Consider the following 13,719-nt stretch of genomic DNA (forward strand, 5'->3'; position numbering starts at 1 on the left):
AATCCAAGACTCTGGTTTTCAGGCTGGCTGAGGGCTACCTGCAGGCAGATTACCCAAATGTGATGACTGCAACAGTGAAACACTAAGGACATCCACAAATTTGTCCCAGGGGTTCCACCTGTGTCCCTCATAGACAGGGGTGACAGGTGCTGACTGAGGTTTCTTTTTTGGGGGGATAAACTCTTGGGTAGGCTTGTAAGGGCCACAGGGTCGATAGCTTAGTAACCTCCTATGATCCTACAAATTGAATGGCCCTAAACCCACAGGCTAATAAAAGCCACCAACATTTTTTCAAACATTGACTGCCCTATCACCAATTACAGAAAAATCAAATTTGAAGACTGAACACTTAATCCTGAAACCTTGAGGAGAGTTACCACAACGAAACTCTGGTAAAGAGACAGGAATCAATCCTGAGTAGGTCAACATTAGAGCCCCCTGATGCTGAATGTTGACTTAAAATATGGACAATCAACGCTGAAGGCACAGTCCCTTAAATTAGCCACAAACTTCAACTCTAGGCCAACTAAAGGCTTAGGTGTTACTGAAGCTACAACACAGCCAAAGAGGAAACATCCAGAGCTACATTAAAGACAGAGAAGGTATCTGGAAGTCCCAGATGTTAGCAGCGAATGAGAACCGCAACCAAAATCTGCAACATTTGAAAAAAAATCCTGCCACATCTTTTTCCAGCTGGATGGACAAGGGATGCATGGGCAAACTAGATAGTGAAGAGATCAGTCTGGGGGTCCTTGATTCTGGTCTGGCTGCTGTGCAGCTCAGACTCCCATGATGGCCAGCAAGAGGGGAGGGTCTCTTGACTTAAGCCAGACACACTGGTTAGCAGACAGACAACAAAACAAGTTCTTCAACAGATTCTAATCTAGGCTTCTTTGCTACAGTAGCAGAATCCTGGGTGGGGCTCTCCTCTTTAGTGAAGACCTAAACATGGAGTGGGATTTCCCTGTAGTTAGAAACTGGGGTTGCACTTGTTTTCAAGTTTTAAACTACTTCTGCATTCAGTTTAAACTACTTCTGCATTCAGTCGGGTTAGGACAGTTTTAAGCAAGTACAAACTGAACAATTTTCACAAAGGTATGCCTCTCTGAGGCATGTGACAAATTTAGAATGCGTGTCACGTGGAGGAATACTGGCTTCACAGCAGTATTTCCTGAAAATGTGGGGGATCCTTTCCGTAACGTTAACTACAAAAATAATGATGCAACACTAATAAAACATGCTAAACTACACAATGGCAACAGTAACTGTATAACTATTACAGCACAAACTTTCTGTTACCAAATTTAAACAAATAAACCAATTCATACATTCAGTGACATCAGCAAAGGAGGGGCAAAAAAAACTTCTGAATACAGACTAGCTGCAAAATAATGCAAAAGTGATGTGGGGAAGCTGTCTAACACTAACAGGGGAAAAAACAAGAGTACTCCTAGAAACTGACAATAGGTGAAAAAAATATTTGATCTGATTATAAAAAAAAACATGGAAACACGGAACAATCTACACAAAATATGGAATGTTAGCCTGGGATTGTTGAGAAAGTGACCAACATCAACTATGGCTGAGGAGCTCTGAAGAACAGCACCTCTGGTACCTGGCAGTATGGATAAGTATAAAAAGCTTTGATAGCCTGGAAAAGTTACAGGTAAAACTAAGCACCTGGTGACCTTGGTTCTAGGTGATAGAATCTGACATTAACTTTCATCTCAGTTTTCTACACAGCCTGAAGACACTGGCCACCCATCACTGACAATCACAAATTTCACATAATTTTTGTACAATATGGCATTTGCAGCAGTACAGCAGGCCTGCATTTTCATTTTAAACCTTCCCACTAAGTAGAATGGTGCAATGAGTGGGCAGGATTATGTTTTCGCTAAGCTTCTTTGAATAACAGCAGAAAATGGGTTACAATAAGGATCCTGTGAAACCGTAAGTCAATGTAGCACTGTTAAGTCAGCCTAACTTATTTTGCTAAGTAAATGCAGTCTGGTTGAGGACAGTGCAGGGAATATTAATTATCTCCTGTACGTATGGAAGAATGTCATTTGAAATGTAAAAGTCTAGTCAAAATATGAATATTTTGTTTCTTTATGCACGTAGGCCTGATTACAACATACTTCACATCATATTCACAGTCATGATTCTTGCAAACATTCACTTACACAACTCAAAGTTTGGAAGTCTCAACTGATAATAAAATCAGTTATTACTGACCATTGGGAAATTACTCCTATAACTCTTCATGTCTGTCTTTAGCTTCACTTGATATAAATGGCATCAATAATTCAAAGAAAGGTCAAACCTTTTGAGATATCTTAACTTAAACAAACCACAAACAGTATTCCTACAGGAAACACATTTTAAAAATACAGAAAAGGGATGTCTAGAAACCAAACACTTGTACGATCCTAGTTCATGCTTCATTTAAGTCTAAAAGGAGAGGAGTGATGATTCTATGGAAGAAAATTGTCATCTGCCCTCAAATATTATATAAGCATGAAGACCCCGAGGGACTACTAGCTATTACTATCATAAAATTCAATTATAGAATGTGGACGCTTGCTAACCTTTACCGGTTCCCAGGACTGGGTGCTTCAACTGCTAAACAACATCTCAATCTTATTGACAGCATATCAAAAGGGAATCTGATTCTAGGGAGTGATTTTAACTGCTTATTAGATCATTCTGATACAAGTAGTTGTCCACTTAAACTAACATCCCCTGCTAAAATTCTTAAGAAATGGATAATTAAATAAAATTCTCATAATATGTATGATACACATAAGTCTAAAATAACAAATCACTCTGTTATATACACATTGATCACAGGTACAAAACTCAAACCAGAAGAGATAAAGTCCTCATCTCCAAATGAAATAAAATTAAACCTTACATCCTTTACTATCCTTCCTTGTCCTTTATCAGTCCATGATTGTCTTATGTTAGATATACAGACTTCACAAAACTAAATACTATTACTAGAAATCCTGCCTATATCACCAAAGACTTTAAACCATAGTTATTATCAGAATTAAACTTATTCTTAGAGACAAATAACTCTGAAACACACACTATTATGACATGGGATGCTCTAAAAGCATATATTTTGGTAAAACTATAGTCTGGTATAAGAAAAAAGTTAAGGAATGGGAATCGGAACTACAAAACCTACAAACTTATTTAACCTCCTTGAGATATAAGTCATCACAAACTCCAATAACAAAAAAGAAATAGACACAATAAACAAGAAATGTCTAAACATTTTGACACAAAACACATGCACAATTTGTCATTAAGAGCAAAATTAAATTACAAGGTAAATAATATCTTAAAATGATTACATGAAGGTACTAATAAGACAGTTTTTGATATCTGAGATATATTAGTACCCTTTAGATATCACTTCACCAAATATTAAGACTCTGATAATATAAAGAAAAATGGTGCAGCCCAATAATTAATCACTTTAAATTTGAATGCCATCCCAGAAAATCTTAGTACAACTCTCTAGAAACCAATAACTAAATGAAATCAAAAATAAAATCAAAACCTTAAACCTAACAAAGCTCCTGGCATAGATAGCATCATAGTAGATATTTATAAGTTTTTTCCAGATTCAATTATATCTTTACTTCATAAGACCCTGGTCGAAGTACAAACTAAAAATTTGTTTCCTTCCTCTTGGAGATGCTCCTTGATTACCCCTATTATTAAATCAGACAAAGATTTGCAGCTATGTAAATCATATAGACCAATTTCCTTATTAAATAAGGACTTCAAAATCTTTAGATCTATATTTGTGAGCAAACTAAAAGTTCCACTTTCACATTTAGTTCATAATGACCAAACCGGGTTTATTCATAAAAGGCACACTCATGATAATATCAAAAGAATATTAGCATTAAGAGAATTCTTAAACAAAGAAAATGAAGAAGCCTTGTTATGAGTCTAGACGCAGAAAAAGCATTTGACTCTGAGAAAACTGAGATTTTTTGTTTGAAACACTAAAAGCATTCTTGCTTCCAATATCTTTCATCTCCGTGACAAAGGCTATTTATAAAGATAATTTGGCATATGTCAAATTAGGTCCCTTCACTTCAAAGTACATCCCCATAACCAAAGGCACCAAACAAGGTTGCACTTTATCCCCAATATTATTTGCCCTTGTCACAGAAATATTAGCATCAATAAGAAATAATCAAGAAATCAAAGGCATTGATATTTATAAGCAATACAATTGTAAAATAACACTATTTGCAGATTAAATCAATAATTATTAGTACTAGACAATAATAACCTCAATTATATAATCAATAATTTCAGGCCTCTACTTTAATAAACAAAAATGTAAACATATTATTCTTAATGACCAAGGGAAAGCACAGCTAGTTAACCAAAGCATTATTGGAAAACAAGTTAATACACTAAACTACTTAGGGATAACCTTATGCAAAAACTTGGAAAAAAATAAGAGAAAAATTATAAAAGCATATCATCTCGGGTAAATACATACATAAGTAGCTGGAACAATACACTTTTTTCATTCAAGGACAGACTGCAATTGTTGAAAATGACTCTCCTTCCAAAAAAAAATGTATCTATTGTTCTGGCTCTAGACACCATTCCTAAGAATGATTATATTAAATTCGTAAATGAAACTTCCTATGGTACCCAAACAAAAATAGGATTGCGTATCCATATCATACTAGATCTTGGGATGGTAGCGGTTTAAGATTCCCTGACTTGGAAACATACATCAAATCATCATTACTTAAAAGTGCATTAGACTGGACTGACTCGGATTACAACTCAAACTGGAAAGATCTCCATACAGCTAGAATACAGAAAAAACTCACTGTCATATAAAATTCATTCCAAACATCCCTCCAATAATTTCTGGTTTCTTCTTAGTCACACTTTTCAATATAATGTGACAAAACCCTAAATAACATTATTAACTTTAGAAAAATAATAGACTCAAATGCAGACATCAAATCCTGGTTTGACCTAATAATCTCTTTAAAAATTACAAAAAAACTTCCCGAATAAACTTCACATTAACATCTCTAATGAATGGAAAACTACATATTTTATTTGTTGGAAACAATGTATTAAAGACTTGGAAACTTTACAATTTCAGCAAATTATGAAAGACTATAAACTTATCATTGCAAGATTGGTTATTACTACCAAGTGTAATTGCTTATTCTCAAGACTTATGCAGAATTATTCAGAACTCTTTATATTTAGATCAACCTACCTTAATCATACCCATATCTGAATTATTTAATGACACAGTCTGACAATTTAGTATCCAAATTATATATAATTTTGTTAAGTTACAGGTCCATTTTAACAACTAGGCAATGGCCTACCTCATAGTCTCTCCCAGACAGAAAAACTTAAAAGTCTACCTTCAGAAAAATTCACTTCTTGGGGTCAATATTGAAGTGCATTTACTTGGAAATATTTACACAGAACATTTTAACTGCTGACAAAATTGCTAAATTCAAAAAACTGATCATTTGCTGGAGATATATATCATGTAATGCAGATTGGTTCCATATTTTCTATGACTGCTCTAAACTAAGGAATTTTTGGAGAAATACTGATGATTTTTTTTAGCCTTATTTTCAAATAATTTCACATTAATTAAAACTTTAATTTTTCTTAATGTTGACAAAACCTTTTCTTTAAATAAATCAGATTCATACTTATTATGCACAATATTAGCAGTAGCCAGGAAATCTATTACAAGGAAATGGACCTCTACCACCTCTGAGTCTTGGTGAATTTCTCTCCTTACTAGAAGGAACCATAAACCAGGAAGTCAGAACTAAAGAACTTAGAATATATCAGAGCAGTTTTACTAACAATCCATGAACAAATGGGACTTTCCAAACTGATTTTTAACCCTGTTTAATCATTGTTTGCTTCACTGAAAGTTTTTCTTAAAATATTTGTACTACTCAAACATTTTTCAAGCCTATGTAAATAATGTAAACAGTTGATTTAGTTTCATTGTTGTTAAAGTTGTCTGTTCAGTATAATCAATGTATTAGACAGTGCTTATTATCTTATTTTATCCTTAAAAACAGTGGGGGAAAAGAAGTCTAGTCAACTCATACTAACAGTATAGGCAAATAAACTGGCAAGCCTTGAAACATTTCTCATCACTGGCAAGATCTGCATATTAGGCCTCACAGAAATGTGGCTAAAGAACAACTATGGCCCTTCACAGTACATTCAGTCTTTATAATACAAGTACTTCGGCAACAGACCTGACAGTGATATTATACCTGATGACAGACAATGAGGAGGAGCAGTGGTACTGCTCATTAGCAACAGCAGATTAAACAATAATATTCAGCAAGACCAACAATAACAAAAGCCCCAACTGGCTATTATAGTCAATCTTTAGGAGGGTATACACACTTAAATGTCTGCGTAGCCGATACCCCTTCTCCATTCACAGTAGCAGTACTACAGCAACTATATGCAGATGGATTCTCAAATGACATACCCAATAATACACATGGGCTAATATTAATATCACCTCAGTCAATTCTAAATAAAATGTTCCCTTGCCAAGCAGAACAATTAGTTCAGCACCCAACAAGACCAAACCATCAAATATGCAATAACTATTTTAGACTGAATAATTATGATCAAAAATAAATGCCCTCATACAGCTATAGCCCCTGATAACCACTGTCGTGTACTCTCATACTAGTTCTTCAGACCAGTAAGAAAACCATTGCAGGTTACAACCTACAGACCAATACCATAATCAAAATAACAGTTGATTAAAACAGAAGTGACTGACTGGTCTCAATTGCACATCACCATCAATGTGAATGCTGCCCAACAAAGGCCACAAACAAGCTTCCCAGACCTGTATAAATTGGACCTATAAGACTAAGTTCCTCATTAACCCAGTTAAGTCAACAGTTATAGTCTTTGGCACTAAGCAGAGACTACTTAGCATATCCCCCTATTTGGTCAAGGATAACAAAGACTATACCTCATTCTACTGTCTGAGCAAAGATAACCGGGGATTACCTTGGACCCTACACTAACCTTTGTGCAACACACTGACAAGGTGATGAACAAAACAATAGCATAGTCGAAACTTTGTTGTGAAATACTCTTTCATCCCATCAATCCCTAGCAAAAAGCATATTCATACCCAAACTAAAATATGGTTCACCACTAACTTCTTTCCACCTAGCCACAAAAAAACACTTCAGACAGCTATTAATAAAATTTGTAGATTTTGCTCGTCTGACAGACAATTCAAACTACCACTGTGTAATCTTGAAACCTGAACTGGGTACCAGTATATTCTAAAGTTAGACTACTGCTCAGTGTGCAGCTCTTAAAAACAACTCAATTTGGTCACTGCTCCCCATTAAAATCTAAACTACTTATCAGAAACATTTATGCTCTCAGACAGGACTTGGAAGAATCAACACTCAAACCCTATTTTTAAAATACTTCTTTAGGATTTTTATAGAAGTGTATCCATTCTCAACTACTAACTTTTACCCTGAAACAATCTCCTTTCCTCTACTCAATAAGGGTTTTGATCCAATCATAGTACTACTACAGTACTGCTAAGTTTCATAAACACATTTATCCAAAATAAATTCCAACCAACCCAGCCCTGCACTTTTTGACTTATCAAAAGCACTAGATTAAGTCAGTCATCAGATGTTTAAACTATCCTTGCTAGGCCTGGTTTCAGAGCTTCCTCTCTGACAGGCAGCAAGCGGTGAAATGGCAAAATGACTACTCTCCATAGCTACCCACACCTGTGGGAGTTCACCAAGGTTATATAGTAGACCAACTCCTAAACAATGTATTTATCAATGGCTTATAGACAGCTTCCTCACATGCAACAAGTATGCAAAACGCTGACTACTACACTCATTTTTTACAAATAAAAGCCCTTGTCTGAACGACAACAAATTACCCAGCAATCATTCTCCTCCATAGAAAACTGGCTTAATAAATCTCACTTTCTGCTTAACCCCAAGAAAACTGAACTAATGCTGTTCACACCAAAACAATACAGCACACAAAATCTCCTCACCATTACCACAACAAATACAAAAACAGTCTGTCATAGAAAGCAACTTAAAGTGATCAGAGGTGACCAACTTCAATTTGGCCACCATATCACACATATGGTAAAGCAGACACGCAAAAAAACAGGCAGTTTATACAAAACTTAATCATTCCTCACAGACAATGCCAGAAGTGGCACTGCTGCAACCTACTTTCAACCTTAATATATGAACCTCCTTCAAGCCATCTATCCATCCATCCATAACCCCTTTTTCCCAGTTATTACATATGGGGTAAGGGTGTAATATCAACAGTGACCATCATCTAGAGCAATTTTTTTTCTTTGTACCTTAAGCACACACACACTTACAGTTTATAATGTCCAATCAGTCTATGGCATGATTAGGAATGTGGGAAAAAAACAGAGCACACAAAGAAAAACCCACGATAAACAACGGTGGACATGCAGACTGCACACAGAAAGCATCCCATCCAGGAATGAAACCAGGCAACAGCTTGCTATAAAGCGATAACACTATCCACTACATTAAAATAACCTCATATTGCTTCCAACAAAGATCTGTCAGTTAATTTGTAAAAGGTTGTGGGCTTATTTCTGGTGGATAAGGCTTGCTTCCCTGCCTGGAGTGACCTAAGGTGCCATTTTAAGAAAGCCAGGGCAGGCTGCATAGTCATAGAACTGGTCACGTCACACTGCTTAAGCTGTTCATTGGAGATTAAGTCATGGACAACAGGTCATTTCTATAGCATGTGTTGGAAAATAACATTTCACTTTATGACTGCAATAAAAAGAAAAGAAAAAAGTCCTGATAAAGAAAAAAACTCACATCCTTTCATTATAGAGATCCTTTCTTTATCTACATTCATAAACTGTGGTCACCAACAAACTTTCCAGAAGAAGCTGGAGAAAATTCACACAGCAAACACAATGTCAAAATGTAAAAGAAAACGCAGTGATCCCATCAGCAATGAAGTCCTCAAGATCTGTTTTCAAATAAGAGAATGGAAAATAAAATGTATAAAATAACTGTATCACCATCTTGAGGCTGTTCTGAACTCAAAATGACTTCCATCAAGTCTGTGAAGTAATTACTAAAATAATGAAGTATTATTTTAACCAAGTGATACTACACTACTATCTTAGTTAATTTTAATTTCTTTCAAGAGGCAATCGTTTATGGTACCAGCATCCTGGGTTCATCTGCTAGCCTGGTCAATAGCATTCTGCCCAAGAGAAGGGTCAAGTGGTTAGTGGAAAAACATTCTGCTTTAGGGAAGGAGGTGTACATGAGGTGCATAAAAGGTAAAGTATTTGGTCTTACACTAATGCACTGTTTTTTGCAGCCATTCAAATCAGTGCACAAAGGAATGACAGGTCAGAGTAATTAAAACATAACTAAAAACCACCACCAACTTCTCAAAGGACCCCCCCCACACACAAACACCCACATCAACATACTAACAGAATTCTCGTTTTTCTTCCTAAATGGGATTAAACAAGGAACAAAAGAAGAAACTAATGGGAAACTGGAGCACTTAAAGTTGGCAGGGGATGACCAATAAATTTCATGTGTTAAGTACAAAGCATTTTATATCTTCCACCGATCTATAAAATCGGAGTCAACACTTAGTGCTACCTTATTCAAATCTCTCTTTAAAATTGGACTTCCATGCTTGTGTGTGTACAACAAATTCCATGATGAGCAAAAGTAAGCATTCCTAACACATTTAAAAACAATCACTAAATGCTAACAAATCAAGTTTTCCATTTGTGAGTTAGTCATTAAGTAAACAAAAACTATGAAAACAAACTTACCCATTTGATACATTGGTGGCTTCTTTCATTTGCCCTATTAGACTGTTTATTAGAAGTGCCTTCCTCTGGTTATATCCACTCAGAGCTTGCTGCACAGTTAATGGAACCATCTTTTCAAATAGATCTGCAAGCACAATGCAAGAAATGCACACAAAGAGAAGTCATCTAAAGTACTAAATCTATATTTTAGAAAATACAGCTGTGTAAATGCACTCATCCTAACAGCAAACGTTTAACTAACCAAATTACCACTACACCACCACAACAACATGATCTTACCAACAAGGCAATTGTAAATCCTTGGCCAAAAATTTTCAGCAGTCAGTCTCAAGTAAGGGCCATTGAATGGAGCCCAGCTATGAAATCAAATGCAAAATGCACCCTTACCTGTTCCTTTCTAGTGCAGAGAAGAACCAAACAATATACCAGCAAATGCTTTCTACGTAAATGGCAACAGCTAAATATTCTCAGAAAAGCTTAAAGCAGTCTGGAAAATATTCTAAAAAAATATTCTAAATCAAGAAAGTACATTAAAGGATACAAATCTACACTACCAACAATGTCCTAAAGGAGGAGTCAACAAACACTATATCAATACTCCATAAGAAAAACTCAAAGCGTAATGTGTAAAGGATCGAGGGCTACACAAAGACCATCAGGTGCATACAGATTATAGGTCCAGAGGGAAGACGAATGATGCCTTATCCTGCAGCATTGATCCAATTACTCCACCATCTGTTATCAAGAGTAAGCTTCACTTCTCCTTTATGCACTTAAAGGTATCTGTAAAGAATAATCAAACTAAATGGAAGTTCATAGGTTGGTACTAGGCTATCGGCCCTAGAGCCTATACAAGCCTAGCCATAACAATTCCCTGGCTCTTTCCACAGTATTTACTTCCCTGGACCCCTGTCTAGCAGGGCGACTGATGTTGTGATCCCCGGGGTGAATTTCCTATCTCCCATCCAATCATCAAGGTTCTTTCTGAAGAAGGCCAAAGAGGTGTTCTGCTTGACATGTATGGGCGGTCTACTTCAGAGTCTGAGGAGTCTCTGGGTAAGGAACCTATCCCTCCAGCATGTTTTGTTCATTGTGATGACGAGGTTTAGATCCCTGCAGCGTGTCTCTCTGCGGGATTGGGATTTCTTTAAGTGTAGCATGTCCAACAGCTCTGGGTCTGACATGGCCTTTTATGTTGAGCAGAGATCGCCTCTGAGTAGACAATATGCAACAGAATATAGGTGGAGTTTTTTTAGACTGTCAACATAGGGCATCTGCTTTAGGCCTGTGATTCTTTTAGTGAGGCATTTCTGTGGCCTTTCCAGTTGTTGCAGATGTCTTGAGAGGTACTTACCAAACTGGGTGTTGTATTCTATAATGGGTCTAATGAGGGATGAGTACAGTGAGACAATGCCCTCCTTTTTTTCTGGATGAAAAGCCCTTAGTGATGAGGTGTGCAACATAGAAGGATTTCCTGATTGTTGTAGTGATGTGGTTATCGAAGGTGAGACCACTGTCTACCTGTGTCCCTAAGTCTCTTATCACACTTTCAGTGTTTAGTGTACTGCCACCTATGTGGTAATTCACGGGTGCATGTTTTTTCCCAAAGGGGCTAACTATATATTTCTTGGCATTGAGCTTGAGCCCATGGCTCTGGCACCAAGCATCTGTTTCTGTAAAGCACTTTTGTAGAATATCCACATTTGGGGATTCAGTAATCACTCAGTGGGCACGAAGCCTGAGGTGAGGCTATGATTAAACATGACACTTAGGTGAGGTGCCAGTTCATTTCGTAGTTCATGTAGTTCACAGCCTGAGATGTCATCTGGTCCCATGGATGCTGTATTCTTAGCTTTGGAGAGTGTGTTTTTACCTGTGTGGCCGTTATTACTGGAATTTGGCAATCTTTTGGTACTGAGATGGGCCCTTTAGGGGGTGAGAGGGGGGTGAAGTTTGCAGTGAATCGATCTGCCAGGATACTGGCAATATCCTTGGGATAGTATATTTAATGCCCTTCTGTTGTAGCTCAGAGAAATCTGAGCATTGCCATTTAGATTCTTGACCTAGCTATAGAACGCCTTGTGGGTGTCTTTGGAATCTTTGGCAATTTTATTTTCGTAACTAGCTTTGGATGATTTTATGAGGGATCTCAGCTTCTTACTTCAGTAAGGTAAGGGAGTTTTTTGCATTCTGGGATTTTCCTCTGTTCTGCAACAGTTTCTTCCTTTTTTTGTAAAATTTGTTTATGGCAAGGGACCACCAGATTGGTTTCCTTTTTTTGGAGGAGAGCATCTCGGTTCTATTGGGGATGGCACGATTCATGCATGAGTGGATGTGCCTTACTGTAGGATTCAGCAGTCGAACTTTCAGTTCCCGTCTGCATGGGTGGCATGAAGTTTGTCACTTCTGACTTGAGTAGCATGAAGTTGGCTTTGGAGAAGTTTTTTATGGAGGTTTCCTTAGTGGGGGTGGGATGTGGATGGCAAGGGAGATGAGCTTATGGTCAGAACTGACCAACAAGGGGGTGGCCAAAGGTATAGAGCATCGTCTAAGATATTGGAGCCCCCAGTGGGACTAAGGATTAGTTGATCCAGGGGGTTGGAATTTATGAATTCCAAGAACTGTTGGGCAAAGGTGTTGGCACACAAGTAGTTTTCCCAGTTAATGGCAGGGTAGTTGAAATCACCCAGTATTAGGGTGTTTGGTTGTATCTTAATACTTTCCAGTATGTTTAGAAAGGTGCAGTGAGAATCTTGTGGCATGGCGGGGGATCTGTAGCAAGCTACAATTTGGACTGCAGTCTTACCTAGTGTTAGTTGCACCTGGAGAATTTCAGATGCACTGTGTTGGGCAACTAGCCTGGTGGTGTGAACATCCTTATTGAATATGGACACTCCTCCACCTTTAGTGTTTCGGTCCTGGTTTGGTGGCCGAAAAGTGGGGTAAGAGTTGTAAGTCTGGTATTGCAGGGTTGCTCTCTGGAGCCTTGAACCAGGTCTCAGTTATTGCACAAATATTGATGTTCTGCATTTTTAGGAGTGCCTTGAGAGAGTGCATTTTGAGGTTTATACTTCTAGCATTGAGCATCTTTACCTTCAGATTTTGCATGCTTGTACCTGTTACGATGGTGGTTTTGTCCTTTGAACTTTGTCTGAAAAAGGCACTATAGCAGTGGCAAGAGCCTTAGCCAGTAACATGAATCCCAGGGGCGAAAGGTGCAGACCATCTCTGGCAAAGCATTGCGGTCTGTTGATCATGTCGTCCCAGGCAAACAGATACTGGATCCCCTTTGAATGACACCAGAAGCTTAGCCAATTGTTGAAGTCACACATTTTGTCCTTATACTGTGGTATCATTCTGGGCAAAGGCAGGATGCTACTCAGGGCTAGGGTCATAGCTGCCTGGGCCACATGATCTGAGAGCTCTTCCATGTCTCTTCATGTAGTCCAGGGAGGTACATCTCAAGTCATTCACTCCAACATAGACAATGACAGTCATATTTGTACTTATTGTGGAGTGACTTGAGTGCATGCGTTATGTGGCAGATCCTGGGACCAGACAGGCAGCTGACTAACTTTCTCCTTGTTCAGCCTGGTGAGTGGGACATCAGTGTGCCTGACTATAGAGTCACCTATGACTAAAGTGTTGGGTACATTGTCTTGCCTTAGGGGCTGTTGTTGGGTGGCACACTGGTGTTGTGAGCTATGTGACACTTTGGTTGTGATTGGTGTTTGTTTGCGTTTCAGCTTCAGAGGTCCTTGTTGCTTGGGCCAGTTAATGTTAAGGGC

At 37.8% G+C, this 13,719-nt stretch overlaps 1 protein-coding gene across 1 annotated transcript in view; it reads right to left on the reverse strand.

Moving 5' to 3' along the window:
* Positions 1 to 13,719, reverse strand: part of LOC122796865 (programmed cell death 6 interacting protein) — a 1,552,575-nt gene that overhangs the window by 780,972 nt on the left and 757,884 nt on the right. Inside the window, exon 9 of the mRNA XM_044065610.1 lies at positions 9,932 to 10,055. Coding sequence (XP_043921545.1) covers positions 9,932 to 10,055 — 124 coding nt within the window. The remainder of the gene's footprint in view (positions 1 to 9,931; positions 10,056 to 13,719) is intronic.

This window comes from Protopterus annectens, chromosome 3.part0 (genome assembly GCF_019279795.1).
Source record: "Protopterus annectens isolate FY-2018-M chromosome 3.part0, PAN1.0, whole genome shotgun sequence".
Taxonomy (NCBI): Eukaryota; Metazoa; Chordata; order Ceratodontiformes; family Protopteridae; genus Protopterus; species Protopterus annectens.